General features: G+C 57.7%; 2 protein-coding genes across 2 annotated transcripts; one reads left to right on the top strand and one right to left on the bottom strand.

Annotated features, from left to right (window-relative positions):
* Nucleotides 1-935: 935 nt before the first annotated feature.
* Nucleotides 936-2,785, top strand: SH3BGRL3 (SH3 domain binding glutamate rich protein like 3). Its single transcript, XM_079325769.1, has 3 exons — nucleotides 936-1,158; nucleotides 1,410-1,577; nucleotides 1,859-2,785. Exons 1-3 carry the CDS (start codon nucleotides 976-978, stop codon nucleotides 1,922-1,924), a joined length of 417 nt encoding a protein of 138 aa, XP_079181895.1. The 5' UTR covers nucleotides 936-975; the 3' UTR covers nucleotides 1,925-2,785.
* A 1,124-nt stretch (nucleotides 2,786-3,909) lies between these two features.
* On the bottom strand, nucleotides 3,910-13,628 carry UBXN11 (UBX domain protein 11). Its single transcript, XM_079325772.1, has 13 exons — nucleotides 13,595-13,628; nucleotides 13,160-13,238; nucleotides 12,860-12,960; nucleotides 12,112-12,166; nucleotides 11,245-11,321; nucleotides 10,716-10,830; nucleotides 9,307-9,518; nucleotides 8,787-8,864; nucleotides 7,840-7,960; nucleotides 6,694-6,797; nucleotides 6,481-6,554; nucleotides 4,954-5,052; nucleotides 3,910-4,328 (listed from the first exon to the last, which is right to left on the bottom strand). Exons 2-13 carry the CDS (start codon nucleotides 13,164-13,166, stop codon nucleotides 4,181-4,183), a joined length of 1,191 nt encoding a protein of 396 aa, XP_079181898.1. The 5' UTR covers nucleotides 13,167-13,238; nucleotides 13,595-13,628; the 3' UTR covers nucleotides 3,910-4,180.
* Between the last annotated feature and the right edge of the window lie 3,936 nt (nucleotides 13,629-17,564).

Genomic DNA, 17,564 nt, shown 5'->3' on the forward strand with positions numbered 1-17,564 from the left:
TCTATGGGGCTTTGGGCACCATCTCCTTCTCCCCTTTATTTGGGGGTGCAAGATTTCATTCATAGGTGCTGTGGGGGGCCAGGTTTGCCCTCTGGCCCTGCAGAGATGATTGTGAGATGAGTTTATCGTGGCTGAAACCACCAGCTGGGCTGCCCAGGTCCCATGTCCCCTCCACGGGCACATGTGCTCTGCTCAGCCTCCTGCACAGCCGAGCCCTCTGGCCCGGAGGGTGATGCCATGTGCTGTTTGCTGCTGCTGCAGGGCAAATCTCGGGCCCTTTGCTACAGAACACGCCGGAGGGACAGGGCAGTGTCCCCGCTCCTCGTGCCGCATGTCCCCTCGGTGTGCCCCGTGTCTCTGCACCAGCAAAGCCTCACGATCTGTACCGAGTGTTTGGAGTATCAATAAAGCTGCTCTGACCCACTCGTGCGAGGCCGTGCAGGGCGGGGAGGGACACGAGCGGTGCCGGTGCCCGGTCACTCCCCGGTGCCGCTGCCGGTGTCTCCGGTGTCCGTTGTCCCCCCGGTGCCGCTGTCGTTGTCCCCCCGGTGCCGCTGCCGGTGTCCCCCCGGTGCCGCTGCCGGTGTCCCCCGGTGCCGCTGTCGTTGTCCCCGGTGCCGCTGTCGTTGTCCCCCCGGTGCCGCTGCCGGTGTCCCCCCGGTGCCGCTGCCGGTGTCCCCGGTGCCGCGGGGCGGTGTCCCCGGTGCCGCTGCCGCATGCCCGGTGCCGCGGGGCGGTGTCCCCGGTGCCGCTGTCGTTGTCCCCCGGTGCCCGGTCACTCCCCGGTGCCGCTGTCGTTGTCCCCCCGGTGCCGCTGCCGGTGTCCCCGGTGCCGCTGTCGTTGTCCCCCCGGTGCCGCTGCCGGTTTCCCCCCGGTGCCGCTGTCGTTGTCCCCCGGTGCCGTGGGGCGGTGTCCCCGGTGCCGCTGCCGGTGTCCCCGGTGCCGCGGGGCGGTGTCCCCGGTGCCGATGCCGCATGCCCGGTGCCGCGGGCCCCATTGGCCCCCGCAGTCACATGCCGGGCGGCGGCGGGGCTGCCGCTCCTCCCTCCATCCCTGCGCCCGTCCCTCCCTCGGCCGGGCTGAGCGCTGGGAGCGGCCGCGATCGCACCATGAGCACCCTCAAGGTCTACAGCACGTCGGTGACCGGCTCCCGGGAGGTGAGCGGGCCGGGGGCGGCGGGGCTCCTCTCCCCGGGGTGGGTGTCTCTCCTCCGTGCGGCAGCACAGCCCCCCCGCTCCATCCTCGCTGCCCCCTCCCTGCTCGCGCTGCACCGTCCCCATCTGTCCCCAAAGCCACGCTCCGGGCGGGCCGGGCACTGTGCCGAGCCCGGCTGGCACGCCGGGTGTGTGCCCACCCTCGGGGCTCCTCTCCATCTCCCCGTATCCTGCTCTTCCCACCCGCGTTCCAGATCAAATCCCAACAGAGCGAAGTAACCCGAATCCTTGATGGGAAGAACATCAAGTACGAGCTGGTGGATATCTCCCAGGACAACGCTCTCCGGGAGGAGATGAGGGCCAAGGCAGGCAACCCCAAAGCCATCCCACCTCAGATCGTCAACGGGGACCAGTACTGCGGGGTGAGGCTCGTTGGCACCCTGGGCTGGGGGGGTGATGTCCTGCCCTTGGCTCTGCTGCAGATGTTTAAGATGCCTTGTAAGTTATTTCTTGTGAGGTGTGGGGATCAGGTGCTGCCAGGACTCAGGGCTGTTTGCCTTGGGGAAAAGGGGAACCCAGGCAGGGATTTTGGGTGCCCACTTTGTCCTGTCATGCTGGGCACACCCAGCACTGTGAACCAGTTTGTGCCATGGATTTAGGGATCCTTCTGCCTTGTGAGCGACCCTGTGGTGTTTCCCTGCAGGATTACGAGCTCTTTGTGGAAGCTGTGGAGCAGAACACTCTGCAGGAGTTCCTGAAGCTGGCCTGAGCCCTGCTCCCCCTCCCCTCCTGGACTCTACCTGCATTCCTGAGCGCCCTCATCTCCAACCTCCTCCACCTGCAGGTTGTCAGCGCTGTCCTGGCACCACCACTCATATCCCAGCACAGGGAAAACCCATGACCAAAACTCCTCATTGCAGCTGCCTCTGACTCCCTCCTGCCTAACCCCGACATCATCTCAGAGGGATCCAAAGAAAGTGTAATGCTCTCTGTGCTTGGCCTGTGAGCAGAGCTGGGCCTGGCTCACGGCAGCTTCCAGTGCCTCTGTAACCAGCAAAGCCTCCGGGGCTCTGAGAGGTGCCCCTGGCCCTCAGCCCCCTCCCCTGCCTCGGGAGGGAAGGGCTTAGGGCTGCATGGCACTTCCCACTTCTCCCACTTGCTGTTAAAATTGTAAATTCTGCTGCCTCACTTCCTCTTCTTTTCCTCTTTTTCCCTATTCTTCATCTCAACTGCAGAGATTATGGCAACTAAGTAAAGGGTTTTTTTTGTTTTGTTGGGGTTTTTTTGGTTTTGTTGTTTTTGGGGTTTTTTTGTCTTAATTTAATGCAAAAATACTGCACAGAATCGGGGGTCTGAGTGCCCACCATGGTGGAGCTGCCTAGGGGAATGGGTGGGGCTGGGAGTGGGATCTGTGCTGCTCTGGCCACCCTCCACCCTGACCAGACTCCCTGGTGAGCATTAATGGCTCAGGGCTGCCCCAGAACAGCTGATGCTCCAGCTGTCCAATCTCTCCTCTTTGAGTTGGCTTTTTTGCAATCCTGGACCAAGTGCATTTTGTTTTCCTGCCAAAAAGCAAGTTTATAACCAGTGTTGTCTTCTGAGATGCTATTAAATGTTACTGTACCTTTCACCGTGCTACTCTTTGCATTTCTTTTAAATTCGGTTTTATTTTGGCTACAGGTTAAACATCACCCTACCCATGCTTGTGAGTCATTTCCAGCTGAGAAGCTGAGTGAGTTGTACGTGCTGCTGCAGCCTGGCACAAAGATCTTTAACACCTTAGATTGCTGCTGCTAATCAAAGGCTCCAGGGACGTGTCTCAGTGTCCTCCACAGGTACCTGAGCATTCCTCTCCTCTGCGTGGTGCCAGGGGCAGGGACAGCCTCAGCCAGATGTGGGAGTGCAAAACAAACCCTTGGCACAAAGATTGCCTAGAGCAGGACACAGAGGAGCAGGGAAACAGCTGCTCCTGGATCTGCTACAGGTGGAAAAAAGGAGGAAGCTGAGGGAGAGCTGTGTGGGTTGAGTCACTGCTCATGGGGAGCTGTGTTTGCTTCCTGTGTTTGGGTTGTGCAGCTCTGGTCAGAGGGGTCTGGGAAGAGCTCTGGGCACCCCGAGCTTCCACAGCAACAGTGAAATCTAAAGGAAGTGGGAACTGCAGCTGAAAGAAAGGGATTTATTGGGAGCCTTCAGCGAGGGCTGGGGCTCTGCCTCGCATGAGTGGGAGTGTTGTCAGCTGGGAGTCAAGTGAGAGCTTGTCACAGCTGGAATGGGAAGAATGTGCTGGGGAAAGGGAAAGGGAAAAGTGCAGCCCCAGCCCAGAGGAGAGGGAGGAAGATGCTTTATTCAGGGCTGGGCAGAGACACGGGGATTATGCAGTCTCCAGTGACACGGTGTCCTGTTGCAGCATCCCGGGAGGAGCAGGGCGGGTCCCTGCAGGCAGGCTGGAGCCGGGGCCGCTGAGCTGGGGGCTGTCCAAGGGAAGGAGCTGTGCACGTACAGGAAACACAGCAGCAGGATCTCCTGGCTGACTCCAGCCTGGCTCAGCCCCAGCACTGCAATGGCTCAAGGCCCTCAGGTTCAGCTCCAGCAGAGACCGTGGAACGGAGCTGGTTTGTGCCCTGGTGTCTGCAGGTGAAATCTGTAGGGAGCAGCTGTAGAAAGCAAACTGTCCCTGGCTGTGTGTCCATCCTGCTGCTCCAGAGTCCCTGAGCACAGCTAAGGAACTACAGAGAAGCTGGCAGGCTCCCCTGGGCAGGGGTCAGGAGCCAGGCCTGGAGCCCAGGTGAGCTCATGAACTGTCCCTGTGCTGGGACCCTCCTGTCCTGGGGCACAGCAGCCACTGTGAGGCAGCAGGACTGGGCCTGGCCCCTCTGCCAAATGGCTGCTCTGAGCTCTTCTCCATCCAGGTAATGGCACAGTGAAACTAAATCTGGAAAGAAAACCTCTCCCTTTTTCCCAGCCAGGGCAGGTTGGGTAAGGTGAGAGGCAGCTCTGCCTGTGCAGAGCTGGGGGTGAGGAGCTCTTAGGCTGTGTTTTGGGAGGGGTCTCTCCTCCTCAGCAGCAGGGAGGCACTGGGGACCAGCCCACATTCCTGCAGGCTCCTGGAGTTGTCCATGTACACCCTCTGGGGAAAGGTGCTGATGATCTCATACGAGTCCAAGTTTCCACCCCTAGGAAAGAACAGCACAATCTTCTGCTCACGGGATCCCCCAAGGTTTTGCTGAGATGCTTTGACTGCTCCAGCTGTGGTTATGCAAGAGCAGAAAAAAGGGCTTCCAGCCCAAACTGCAGCCAGCCAGGCACAGAGCAGCCTGCACAGCTGCAGGGGGAGCAAGGAGCTCGAGCATCCCCCCAGCACTGAGCTCATCCTGGGCTCGCAGCGAGCCAGGCCATGGCCTGCAGCAGGAGTGGGAAGAGGGGAGAGCAAAGGGGGCCCTCAGCCACCTGGAGCTGTCCCCAACAGGCTGAGGGAGCCCTGGTGCAGCATTAAATGAGTTGGGACTCAGCTGGCTGAGCCAAGCAAAAGCTTCCAGCACCTTGGGAAGGGTGGCACAAGTTGGGTGAGTGCTGAAGGAGGCAAAGGCAGCGATGGGCCTGGATCTGATGGCAATTTTGGGAGGACAGAAGTTGATCTCTGGTGCTCTGAGCTGCTCAGGAGCCTGGCACTGCTGCCTGGAGAGCACCAGCTGGGCACAGGGCTGGGGCCGTGACCCAGCTCAGGCCCAGGTCTGAAGCTCCAGGACCCTTTTGGGGGCTCTGCAGGGTCAGGCAGGGAGGGGAGGGGGCCCTGGTTACCTGATGTGGGCGAGGTGCTGGCGCAGGTCCCCGATGGTGTCCGAGAGCAGCATCCTGAGCTCGTAGCGCCGCTCGCCGCCCTCGGAGCGGATCCGCAGCCTGCGGGAGGCTGAGCCTGAGCCTGAGCCTGAGCCTGAGCCCTGAGCCTGAGCCAGAGCCTGAGCCTGGCCCTGAGCCTGAGCCTGAGCCCTGAGCCAGAGCCTGAGCCTGAGCCTGAGCCTGAGCCCAGAGCCTGAGCCTGAGCCCTGAGCCCAGAGCCTGAGCCTGAGCCTGAGCCTGAGCCCTGAGCCAGAGCCAGAGCCAGAGCCTGAGCCTGAGCCCAGAGCCTGAGCCTGAGCCCTGAGCCAGAGCCTGAGCCTGAGCCTGAGCCCTGAGCCAGAGCCAGAGCCTGAGCCTGAGCCCAGAGCCTGAGCCTGAGCCCTGAGCCAGAGCCAGAGCCAGAGCCTGAGCCTGAGCCCAGAGCCTGAGCCTGAGCCCTGAGCCCAGAGCCTGAGCCCAGAGCCTGAGCCTGAACCTGAGCCTGAGCCCTGAGCCCTGAGCCCTGAGCCCTGAGCCTGAGCCCTGAGCCTGAGCCCTGAGCCTGAGCCTGAGCCCTGAGCCTGAGCCCTGAGCCTGAGCCCTGAGCCCTGAGCCCTGAGCCTGAACCTGAGCCTGAGCCAGAGCCTGAGCCCTGAGCCTGAGCCCTGAGCCTGAGCCCTGAGCCTGAGCCTGAGCCTGAGCCAGAGCCTGAGCCCTGAGCCTGAGCCCTGAGCCTGAGCCCTGAGCCTGAGCCCTGAGCCTGAGCCTGAGCCTGAGCCCTGAGCCCTGAGCCTGAGCCTGAGCCTGTCCAGCCTCAGCCTGGGCACCAGAAATCCTGTCAGCCCCGAATGAGCTGCACTCAGCAGGCAGAGCCTCCATGACCCAGCCAGGGAGAGCAGATCAATGTTTGGGAGTGTCCTTGGGGTGAGCGAGGCCCAGACTGACCCACTGCTGCTGTGCTTCCCCAGCCTGAAGGTGCCTTCAGGAGGGTTATGGAGCTTTTTTAGCTTTTTCATTTTAAACCAGGGCTGTCTGCTAAGTACTTTGCCCTACTTCTTTGATTAAAAATAATCTGCTTGGGTTTGGTTTTTTTTTTTTTTTTCATTAGCTATTTGGGTCTTGGCTTGCCAGAAGACTGAGTGGAAAAATGCTGTTAGTGAGACCTCCCACCTGGGCATCAGTTTCCTGGAGGGGTTCTCCCATTTAATATGATTGCAAAGAGATCTTTCAATGGTTTCAAACTCTTAGGCCTTGGTTTGCTGTTGGGAACACTTTCACATAAATAAGTGACATTTTGAACAACAGAAGCTTTTTGTTAGAGATGTAAAATATGCCACATTTGTCATGAAAAATGAGTGGTTTTCCCAAAGGACCAAACTTGGCCTTTTGTCTAGCTATTTCTAAGGTCTCAAAGGGGAAAATCCATTTACTTCCTCAGCTGAACTAAACCTGCAGTGATGAAACAGGAGGAAGAGGATATGCTGGCAGGGCAGGGGGTGGGGGCTGTACCTGCACCTCTCCAGGGCAGCCAGCCCAGGTGTTTCCACCAGGATTTCTTTGCTGCTCTGCTGCCCATCAGAGCCCTGCAACAAAGCAGGTGAGTGTCAGGGAGAGCAGCCAGTGCCACGTGTGCTCTGGTGCAGCCTCTGGGAGGTTACAGGGAGCAGAGTCCAGGACATGGCCCCTGCTCCCCTCCTGGGGGTGTCTGGGGGTCCCTGGTACCTGCAGTGCTGCTCCAGCCACGCCTCGGGCTCTGCCCCCTCTCCCTCTGTGCTCTGGGGGCTTGGGAGGCTCAGTGGGAGCCTGCCCCGAGGAGGATGGGGCACCTGGCAGAGCAGAGGGGAGATACATCCACCTGGGACCTCTGTGACACACACCCTGCCCCCAGAAGAGGCTGGTGGGGTGAAAGGAGAGAGCAGCAGCCAACAGGCAGAGCTCTCAGCACCCCAGCGAGGCTAAAGCAGCTCTTGGGTTCCTCCCTGAGTCTGCCCCATTTTCTGCCCCACTAAATCTTTGTCAGCACCATCAGTGAGAACAGCCTGCTCAGTGCACAGCTGGGATGCACAGCAGGCAGGTGGCTCTGCTGGGAAAAACTGGGACTATCACCATTTCTACAGACTTGGGCATTTTTCACCTCGTGAGGGTGTATTTGTAGGTGTCCATTCCCTTTTGCTTGAACAATTTCCAATTTTTTTTTTTTTTTTTACTGCTTGGATAAAGGGGATATTTAGCTTTAACCTTGAGGTGACTGAGCACAGTTGTGTGTAACCAGGCAGCTGTTTCTCATGAGTGATACATATATTAGTGATATTAGTGATGCTCTCATGGTTTCTGTCTCTCTGACTGACTTTGACCTCCCAACCCTGTCAGATATTGCTTACACAGACTGTGGGTGTCTAGAAGCAAAATGAGGAATCTGTGGCCTTGGATGTCCCATATTGTGTTGTGAAAGTCTGAAGAGAAACTGTCCCATATTAGTAGTTAGGGTGACTTGGTTTGACAATATCTACATTTTTGGAATGAGCTTGCAGGAGAGAGGAGCAGTGTTTGCAAGCACTTCTCCCCCCAGGCCTACAGGGTTCCCTCAGCATCCTTTGACATGGTGAAGGTGGAAGGAGCTTGGCCTCTCAGAAAGGCAGAGGACAGATCTGTTTTTGGAAACCTGCTGAATTTATATTCTTTTATTACTTGTCATGTCTCATTCTTAAGCAGGATTGGTGCTGAGAGGATCCTGGCCCCCAGCTCCTGACCCAGAAGTGTTGCTTTCCTTGCTGAGACCCTCACATTCCCCTGCAGTGCCCTGGTGAGGTTTAAGAATCCTCCTCCTCAACAACCAGCTGCATTTTTGAGGCAGGTTTAAGATTTTACCTGGGATCTCAGAGATTTCCTGCACTTGGTTGGATTCTGAAGTACCCAGCACGTGACCAAGGCCAGGAAAGCTCCCTGGAAGGTCTGACTTCTGAAACACCACATCCCTCCTGTCAATGACCTGTAAGCAGATCTGGCTGTTGCACAAGCTCCTCTTGCTGCTTCAGAACCCAAGAACCCCACAGTAATGACAAGCAGCAGTTGTAAACCCCAATGAAACCAATGATGCACAGGTTACAGGGAGCCAGAGTCCCCAGAGCTCTGCCCAATCCCCCTCCCTTGTGACTCCTGTGTAACTGCACAGCTCCAGCTCTCCCCAGCTGCCCTGACCACGTCCTGTCCATGCAGCTGTGCCCTGGTTTCTCTGTGCCAAAGTCCAGCCTCTGCTTGTGCCTGCTGACATTTCAGGTGCCCTCCAAGTCCTAGATTTGAGTCCTCTGAGGCTCTCTGCCTCCAAAAGTGGCTTTGGCTCTTTGCCATTTCTGAGAAATCAAAAACTGGGACCCAAGAGAACCTCAGGTGGCCAAATCCATTTAAACTGTGGCAAAATAAACTCTCATGTCATCCTCTTTAAAAGGTACTTGTTCCATCTCACGTTAATAGGGAAACTATTTGAGAACTTTCTTCCCTCCTCTTTGTGACACAGCTCTTATTTTGCTGCCTGTGCTGCTTCTCCCAGAGCCTGCTGTGCTCTCAGAAGCCCTGTGCCAAGGCAGGTTCACTGAGGCACAGAAACCCTCCAGCCTTGATGCTGAACATTTCCTGTAACGGCTGCTGCAGGTGCCCTCCCTCATCCCAGCCACACCTGCAGCACAAACACACACAGCAGCACGACCCTCACCCTGCCCTGCTCTGGGGACCCTCCAGCAGATGGCTGAAAGGAAACCTGAGCTGCCTTGGGAAGCAGGAGAGTGATTCCACAGCCAAAATCTGGGTGTGGCACTTGCCTGCAAGGGGATCCCATCGGGGTAGCGTGGCTGCAGCTCGGAGGGGAAATATCCATCCATGATGTCCTGCAGGCATTGCTGAAACAAGAGCAGAGCTCCTGCTCACACCTCAGCCTTCCTGTGGAGCTCAGCTCACCTTTCTGCTGCCTGCTCCTGTCTGTGGGGCTGGGGCCGTGCAAAAGGTCTGACCCAAGACATCTCCACAGCATCTCCATCCCTCAACCTGCCTGCACAAGGCTCTAAGTGGGGATGCAGGTGTGCAGTGGGCTCCTCTGCAGGGCTGAGAAGAGCTCAGGAGCCCCCTCCCCTGCCCTGGGGGAGCTCTATCCCCTCTCAGCCCCCTCCCCTGCCCTGGGGGAGCTCTGTCCCCTCTCAGCCCTGACCCCTCTCAGCCTGTCCCCTCTCAGCCCTGGCCCCTGTCCCCTCTCAGCCCTGTCCCCTCTCAGCTCTGTCCCCTCTCAGCCCTGTCCCCTGTCCCCTCTCAGCCCTGTCCCCTGTCCCCTCTCAGCCCTGGCCCCACCTGTGTCCCCGGGTGCTGGTAGGCTCGGAAGGCTCCGTGTCCCACGACGATCCCGTCCTGGTAGAGGGTGAGAGGGAGGGGCTGGGGCCCCCTCAGCCGAGCCCCCCGGGGCGTGTGCTCCACCTGACAAATGCCCTCTCCCACCAGCGAGTTCAGATCCTTAATGTTCTCCAGGATTAAATCAAAATCGACCTGGGCTCTGCAAACAGCACCTGTGGCACAGGGAGCAGAGTTACAGGGGAACAGATTTCTCAGTGTGAATTTAGGGGTGTTGGAGCCCTGACATTTCTGTGCTTTGCCCTTCACACTTCTGCAGAACGTGGTGCAACCTTTTGCTGGGCCAGGTTCCCCATCCTTGCTAAACCACAAGGGCAGGGCAGAGGCTGCAGGGCTGCAAGCCCAGAGCTCCAGAGCAGCTCCTGGCCCTGCTGATCCTCCCAGGAGCCCTGTGCTGCCCCTGGGCCTGCAGCATCAGCAACTGCACCAGTTGGATTAGCCAGATTGGATCAATGGATCAGGGCACAGGTGCTGAGCAGGTGCCAGTGTAAACAGCAGGGCAGGGACTCTGCCAGGATGTTTGTCTGCCTGTGTGAGGGCAGCAGGGTGAAGCACTAAAAGGGTTGTGACGCAACAGAGGAATGAAATCAGAAAAGAAAATGAGAGAAAAGATCTAAATTAAGTTAAAGTTCTTAGTTGTTCTGCTTTTTTTATGAGTTGCTAAAGGATGATGTGGAAATACCCTTGAAAACAGTCAGTGAGCTGAAACCAAAAACTGTTTCTGCTGATCTCCCTCTGTCTCTCCCCTCCTGCATCTAAGGGAAGGTCTAGTTCCAGTATTTGTGTGGTGGTTAGGAAGCAGCATTGGCCCAATGTCTAAATAATCTTTTTTTTTCCTCTGTTACCACTTCCTAAGGACACTGCCAAAGCTGCTTGGACCTCAGACTGCAGAGTCAGGTCTCAATTAAACCTGGCACAGTGGCTGGCAGGAAAAGCAAACAACACTCCCTGATAGAGCCAGGCCCTGTGGGTGAGTTACTACAGCTCCTATGTACACAAAGCACCTGATTCTGCTTTCCACCCACTCTGTGTCAATGCCATTAGAGCAGTCAAGCCTCAAATGTGCAGGGTTTGTGAATTCTGCAGGAAACAGCTGCTGTGAGTCTCCTCCTGAAGGGCTGAGCCATCAGGTTCTCTCCTCTTCCCCCAGAAGGGTGTACAAAGTACAGGGATATAAAATTAAACCTTCTGCTGAGCTCCTGTGAGATTGCTCCATGTCTGTGTCCCCTAAGAGGGATTGATGTGAAAATCTTGGCACAGCATCCCAAATTCTGAAGACCCAGATCTTGAGGTTTTGGTGCTTATCTACCCTCCCTTCTCTGAGCATTCAGCCACCAGTGCTGCTGCTTTACCCAGCTTGCAGAGGTTCCTTGCTGGCAGCTCCTCCTCAGCCTGGACTGATCCTGTATCCTCCAGCTGCTCCCGTGTGTCTCCAACCCAGATCAGCCCATAGTCACTCAGGAAGCGCTGCAGGAGGAAAGGCAGGGCAGAAAAGTGGAAATGGGAGCCTGAGAGTGGTCAGCTGTGGCTGTGAGGGGCAGAGAGAGGTGTCAGGGGTTTGTCCTTGGCCCTGGCAGGCAGACTGACTCTGCCAGCAGCTCTGTCAGCAGCAGGGGAAAGGGAAAGGTTTGTAGGGGCAGAGGAAGCTGCCAAGGCTGCAGGAGCTGAACTTTCCTACAGCCCTGGAAATCAGAATGAAGCTTGCAGCAGGCCCAGGTGTTTGTGTGTTTAAAATCTGCCCTGCTGCTCACATCCAACCTGCTCCTTCTGAGAGGTGAAGGGCTGTGGTGATCAAAGGGCAGCTTGACAAGGGCCAGGCTGGGACTGCAAAGATCTCAAACCAAGGGAGCAGCTGGCTCAGGGCAAGCAGAGCAGCCTCACCTCCATCTCCCAGACCTGGCTCTGCAGCTGAATGCACCTCATTTCCAGTTCTGCCGTGCTGCATGAGTCAAAAGCATCTGTAAGAGAAAACCTGATGTTTCTATCCTCAAAGAAATGCTGGGGGGATCACCTGTGTCACACAGGGCAGCACCTGCTGTGCTGACTGAGCTCACATCCCTGGGACACAGGTGACAATTCACCCTGCAGGTTTGATAACAACACTGACAGACTGAAAGGCAGCTTTGAACAGCCCTGGGAAGGTTTTGTGCTGCGGGAGCTGATGTGAGTGCTGCTGTTGGCAGCCACTCGGTGGGAATCGCTTTGGAAAGCCCAAAATGAGCAGGAGTGCCCTGCACTGGGTGCTGGCTCCTGGCTGGAGGCAGCACGGTACAGCAGAGCTGCAGCCCACAGTCTGTGGGTTCATATTTGTATTTTGTGCTCCGGAAATGGAGAACTCACCACAACTCTGACCCACCGTGAAGAGCTGAGCCTGGCAGGAAACGTGTGTGGGCTGGGCTGGGAAGCTGCTGGATCCAGGGAACTGAGCAGGGGAGAGACTCAGTGACTCACCGGGCTCAGCTCAGAGCCAGGCTGGACCTGGAATCCCGCGGGAGATTCCACGTGGGATTTTGGTTTCTCTCAACTTTCCTGTTTGAACTGGGTTTTCTCACCATCCTCGTGTGTCTGTGGTTGGGTTTACACTCAAGGGAACTTAGAAACTTACAGAGAACAGGTCAGGAAATGATGTTTGCACCAGAGAAACACACAACAGGAGTTCCTGGGCAGCTCAGAGAGGCACCAAGCCTGATCTGCCCTACCCCGAGTCAGCAGCTCTCCCACGGCTGCCAAAGGTAGAACAGTTTTTACCTTCTCCTTCTTGAAGAGTTTTTATCCTCTCCTCGAGTTCAGCAATCCTCCCGTCCTTCAAGGGCAGAACAAACAATTGCTGGGTCAGGGCTGGCCCTCAGCACCTCCAGGCACAGTTTGCACAATTACTCAGGGCTGGTGCAGGTCCTCTCACCCCCCCCAGGCACAGGCTAAAGGGCCACAAGGGCTGAATCACCCCACAAACACCTCAATTAGGCTGAAATGAGGGGTGGGATAAGCAGAGAACTCCAGGAATAGGTGACCCATCTGCAGGAGATGCTCCTGCTCAGGCCTGCAGGGAGGGGCTGATCTAGAAACAAAACCAGCATCTCTGCAGCCACTCCTTAAAAAAAAAACCAAACAAACCCAAAACAAACAAAACAGGCGTTAACTCTAAGCTTTTACGGGGTACTTATTCTATTCTGATGCAGAGAGGGATGCTCAGGGACGGCTCTGCTGTGTGAGCAGCTGCTGTTTCAGAAAACAAAAGGGGGAATGCAGCACCACAGGGGGAAAAAACCAGAAATTCTGAAGCCAAAGAGCTGCTGATCTTAGTGCCAGGGTGCTGAGGGTCACTGGTGCAAGAAATCCCAGCAGGGACTGTCCCCTCTGGCACCCAAGGGCTGATCCCACTGCTCTGGTGCTTTGTGAAGGGCTCATTTGGGTAATTAACAGATGAACTGTCGAGCCCACACAAGGTGAAACTCCTGTGGCAGGGGACAGAGCAGGCTCAGCAAGAGGCTTTTACCTTCTGCTGGATTTCTTGTGCTTGTTTCTCTATTTTTTGTTGCAACAGAGAGATTTTTTCAGCCAGAGAGGACACGAGCTCCATGTCAGCGTGAGCTGCACCTGAAAGCACAAACACAGGGAGCAGGGTTGGGGTGCACAGGGACCCCACGCCAGAAATCCTGGGAGGATTTTTGGGTAGGAATCCCTCGGTTCCTGGTGTCACTAACTCGTTGTGTGTGCAAGAAGGGGCCACAGGAGCGGGTCTGGCCGGGCTGTGACCAAACACCCCCCGAGCCCCCAAAGCAGCGCGGGGCTTTACCCTCCATGTGCCCCTCCCCGAGCAGGAGTGGGCAGTGCCCTGCAGGGATTCCTTGTCCTAGGAGACAGCCTGGCAGCTCCTGAAGGAGGAAGAAAACAGGTCAGTGCTTGGACACAGCTCCTACAAAAGCAGGTAAAGAAAGAACATGGTTGTGCCGAATCTGGCGGGGGGATACCCCAATCTGGGGGGGCATATCCTTATCTGAGGGAAGGAATACCCCAGTTTGGAGAGGGGAATACCCAAATCTGGGGGGGATACCCCAATCTGGGGGGAATACCCCAATCTGGGGGGTGGATATCCCAATCTGGGGGGCATATCCGAATCTCAGGGGGGGAATATCCCAATCTGGGGGGGAATACCCCAGTCTGGAGAGGGGGATACCCCAATCTGGGGGGGATTCTGGGGGGGCCCCGCCCTCCACAGACCCTCACTCACTCCTCCACCGCCATCTTGTTTACGGCCGGTTGCCACGGCGACACACGGGCAGCTGCGATTGGCCCTGCGCTGGTCACGTGATGGGCGCGGTAGCACCGGGAACTACAATTCCCAGCATGCACCGCGCGCGTTCTCCCGGGACACCGGGACCGGGACCGGGACCGGGTCTGGGTCCCGTTGTCCTCCCCAGCCCCGCTCCGCACTTGCACATCAGCCTGACTTGGGCACCTCACGCCGTGCAGCTTCTCCCGATCCCCTCCCTGCTCCCTCGGTCTCTTTTCTGACCTGGGCGCGGCTCTTGCCTCGCTGATATCCCGAATTCTCGCAGGAGCCTTTCCCGGCTGTTCCCCACCGCTCCCGCTGCTCGGAGAGAGCTCGGCCCCGCCAGCCGCACCTGAGCAGCACAGCCCAGCTGTCCCCCAGTTTCACCTCCTTTGGGGGGGTCACAGAACCACGGGCTGCTTCGGGCTCAGGGGACCTCCGAGCTCATCTCATGAACCCCCTGCCAGAACCACCTTCTGCTATCCCAGGTTGCTCCAAACCCTGTCCAGCCTGGCCTTGGACACTTCCAGAGATGTTGGCGGTGCTCAAGAGACTTTTGTTTAAATTTGCCCAAAGATCAAACAAAAAAATTTGGTGAAGCTTTTCTGCAGAAGAGCCCTGGGCGGAAGCTGACGAAGCTCACCATGATGTGCAGGAACCCAGACAGCAGGTGTGTGTTCTCAGCACCTTCCAGTGACTATTCATTTCAAACCATCTCTAAATAACCAGATCCCTTTTGTTTCCTGCTGCTGCAGGCTGAGGGAGCTCAGAGATCTGCTGTGAGGAGATGGATTTGGGGGTTAAAGGAAGCATTTCCTTTATTTAGGATGTGTAACTGAAATCCCAAGGGACACCTTGGCTCCAGCTCCACCTGGAGGGAAGTTTGTTCCTCCCAGCCTTGGCTGCAATTTGCAAACCCTCAATGATCCAGGGAGGGTTTCAGTCACTCTCAGTCCTTGGTGGGTGTGAGGACAGAGAGAGGGAGGGAGAAGCAGAGCCTAAGGGGTTTCATCCTTTTCTCGAACTTTTCCTTTGAGCATGCACTTTTGCTTCTCTTTACATACGTGCAAAAATCCCCACTGTAGTCCTTTTTATCCATTTCTCCACTGGTTCCAGCCGTGTTCCTCATCCCTCTACATCCTTTTATCTTATTTTCCCACTTAGTCTTCAAACTCTATTCAGCAGCCCCAGGAGAACTGGAAATTCCTGTGTCCAGCTACTTATCCCTGCCATCCCACGGAACAGGGAGCTGCTCTCGTGGCAGGGGATGCACAGAAGCAGCTCCAGGCTCTGGAGATCCCCACGCCCCAGCTCTGGCACCTTTCTCCTCGCAGACAGATGCGACTTCCCCAGCCCTCTGTGGCTTTTGGGGAAGGGAGGTGTGGTTGGTGCGCCGCTGCCTTAAAGGCTGGAGCAGGGGGGAAGTGCAGAGTGGCAGCCCCGCCGAGCCCGGCCATGCCCCTGCAGCGCGCCCGCCCGCTCCTGCTGCTCGCCCTGCTCGCCCTCTGCCTGGTAAGGACAGCCCGGGCCACCAGCTGGGGAGGGCTCACCCGGGGGGGTTCTGCTTTTGGCCAAAAAACTCTGCTTTTTGTTATCTCTTTGAATTTACCCACCAATTCCACCGAGAGCTCTGTGCTCCAAACGCTTCCATGTGGCGCTTTTTGGAAGTTTTCCTTGACTTGAGAGTAGCTCTGAGCTCTGTAACCTCACCCTGAGCTCTCCAGCCCCTCTCCCTGCCCAGCCCTGGGATGCTGAGCGTGGCTGGTCAGAAGGGCTGGGTGCACACGCAGCTCTGGTTTCCTCTCACCTCTCCCCACTGTTTGTTATTTCCCCTCCTGCTGGGGGGCTCCGTCCTGGCTGGGTGGGGATGAACCCACCAGCACTTTTGGGGACCACAATGCCCTTTGGGCCTGCTTTTGGTTTCTTCTTTTTTTTATTTCCTACAACATGTTGGCAGTGGGGCCTGATCTGTCTGTGCTTATTTCACTCATGGCTCCACAGGGTGCATTTACATTTTGGGATTCCCCCTCTGTAAGCCAGATGAAGGGGCAGAGCAGAGTTTTGGGCTGCATTCCTGGTCCTTTCTCATCTCTAGAAGAACTTTGAGGAGGAGCGTGGGGCAGTGGGAAACAGCAGCATTTTCCAGCAGCAGAGCAGTGTCAGGGAGGGAAGGAAACTGCCCTGAAATTGCCACCCTGGCTGTTCTGCGTTTCACACACGGTCCCTCCCCCCGTCCCTCGTTTCCAGCACGGGCATTTCCTACACCCCACCTTGTTCTGCTGCAGGGCTGTGACCCATCACCTTCTCACCACTTCCTTATAGAGCCAGAGCAGCAGAGACCACTCCCTGATTCCACTTCCCCCCTAATTGCTAAAACCCCCTGGTTAGAGGCAGCGTAGATTCCAGGGGGATCTCACTTCCCTCGCTGCGCTGGGACCAGCCCAAAGCCAAGAGTGTGAAGGGGAACCTGCCGGGGGACAGGAGGCTGCTTGTCCTGCCTGGGGTGGGGCACTGGGGGCTCCTTTTGCCCCCAGGACCATCCTGTGAGGAGTGTCAGGGCTTTCCCCGCAGTGCTGCTGTTGGGAGGGATGTCTGAAGCTCTTTTTCTTTCCCAGTGCCTCGGCCAGACCAAGGATGAGGTTTCTGCTCCCAAAGATCCTGTCCCGAGCAACATCACGGGCAAGAGCAGCATCAGCCTGAGCCCGCCCTGCGCCAGCCCCCCGCTCCTCTCCATCGTCCTGGGGGTGCTGGCAGCGCTGCTGCTGCACCTGCGCTGAGCCTGGGGGTCCCTGGAGCCCGTGAAGTGACCGTCCCCACCACGGCACCCCCAGAACAGCGTCCCCACCATGGCATCCCCTGAACAGCGTCCCCACCATGGCATCTCCGGATGGCACCACTCCCGTTCCTGGCCCCCTCTGTTCCCCTCATTCCCCCGGTTTCGGGGAGCAAAACAATAAACGTGCTGGTGCCGACACCTCGGGCTGGTCTCTGCCTTCTCCCGCTCCGGTACCGGGGCTCGCGGGGGTGTGGGGGGCGCAGCACCGGCCCCTCACCGGGGCTTCAACCCTCGGGGCTGGAGGGGCCTGGACCCAGCCGGGGGAGGGGGAGCAGGGCCGGGATCCCCGAGGGTCCCCCGACATCCCTGAGTGTCCCCTCAGTGTCCCCCGAGTGCCTCTGAGTGTCCCCCAATGTCCTCCGAGTGTCCCCGAGTGCCCCCCGAGTATCCCTGAGCAACCCCGAGTGTTCCCGAGTGCCCCCCGAGTGTTCCCGAGTGCCCCCCGAGTATCCCCGAGTGCCCCCCGAGTGTTCCCGAAGGCTCCGCGGGTCCGGCCGGGACCCCCGCGTTCAACGCCAGCCAATCCCGCTCCGCCAGCTCCCGCTCTCAGCCAATCACAGCTCGGCGGAGTTTATATAAACCCTGAAAACGCTGCATTGACTTCCTGTAAGGCGCGGCCGCGGCCCCGGGCGGAGCTGCAGCGTGCTGGGAGCTCTGCAGTATTGAGGGGGTTTCACTTTCTTCAGTGTCCCTTCCCGCCGGGCTGATCTTAATCTCTAAGTGCCTCGTGTCCTCCTGCCTGTCCTGCTACCCGAACGGGTACTGGGGCAATGTAAAAGACAGACATTTGTACAGCAGGGCTGTATGTTACACACGTACATAAATACAGTTCGGGGGGAAGGAACACTTGTGGGGAGGGGCTGTGCTGCCCTCCAGAGGGTCCCACGCTGGTTGGGATCCTTTGTGGACCCTGCTCAGGCCTCAGGAGGGAGGTGGGGTGGTCCCCCCGTGATGGAGAGGGATGCTCATCCTTCACACCAGCAGCTGGGGCAGAGAGGTGCTTGGGGTGCAGCATGGGTGGGGTCTGAGCCTCCTGCCCCAGGGTGGGGACACTGGCAGGGTGTCCCCCCTGCCCCGTGGCAGCTCTGCCTC

The sequence above is a fragment of the Erithacus rubecula genome, assembly GCF_903797595.1.
Source record: "Erithacus rubecula genome assembly, chromosome: 23".
In the NCBI taxonomy this organism is placed as follows: Eukaryota; Metazoa; Chordata; class Aves; order Passeriformes; family Muscicapidae; genus Erithacus; species Erithacus rubecula.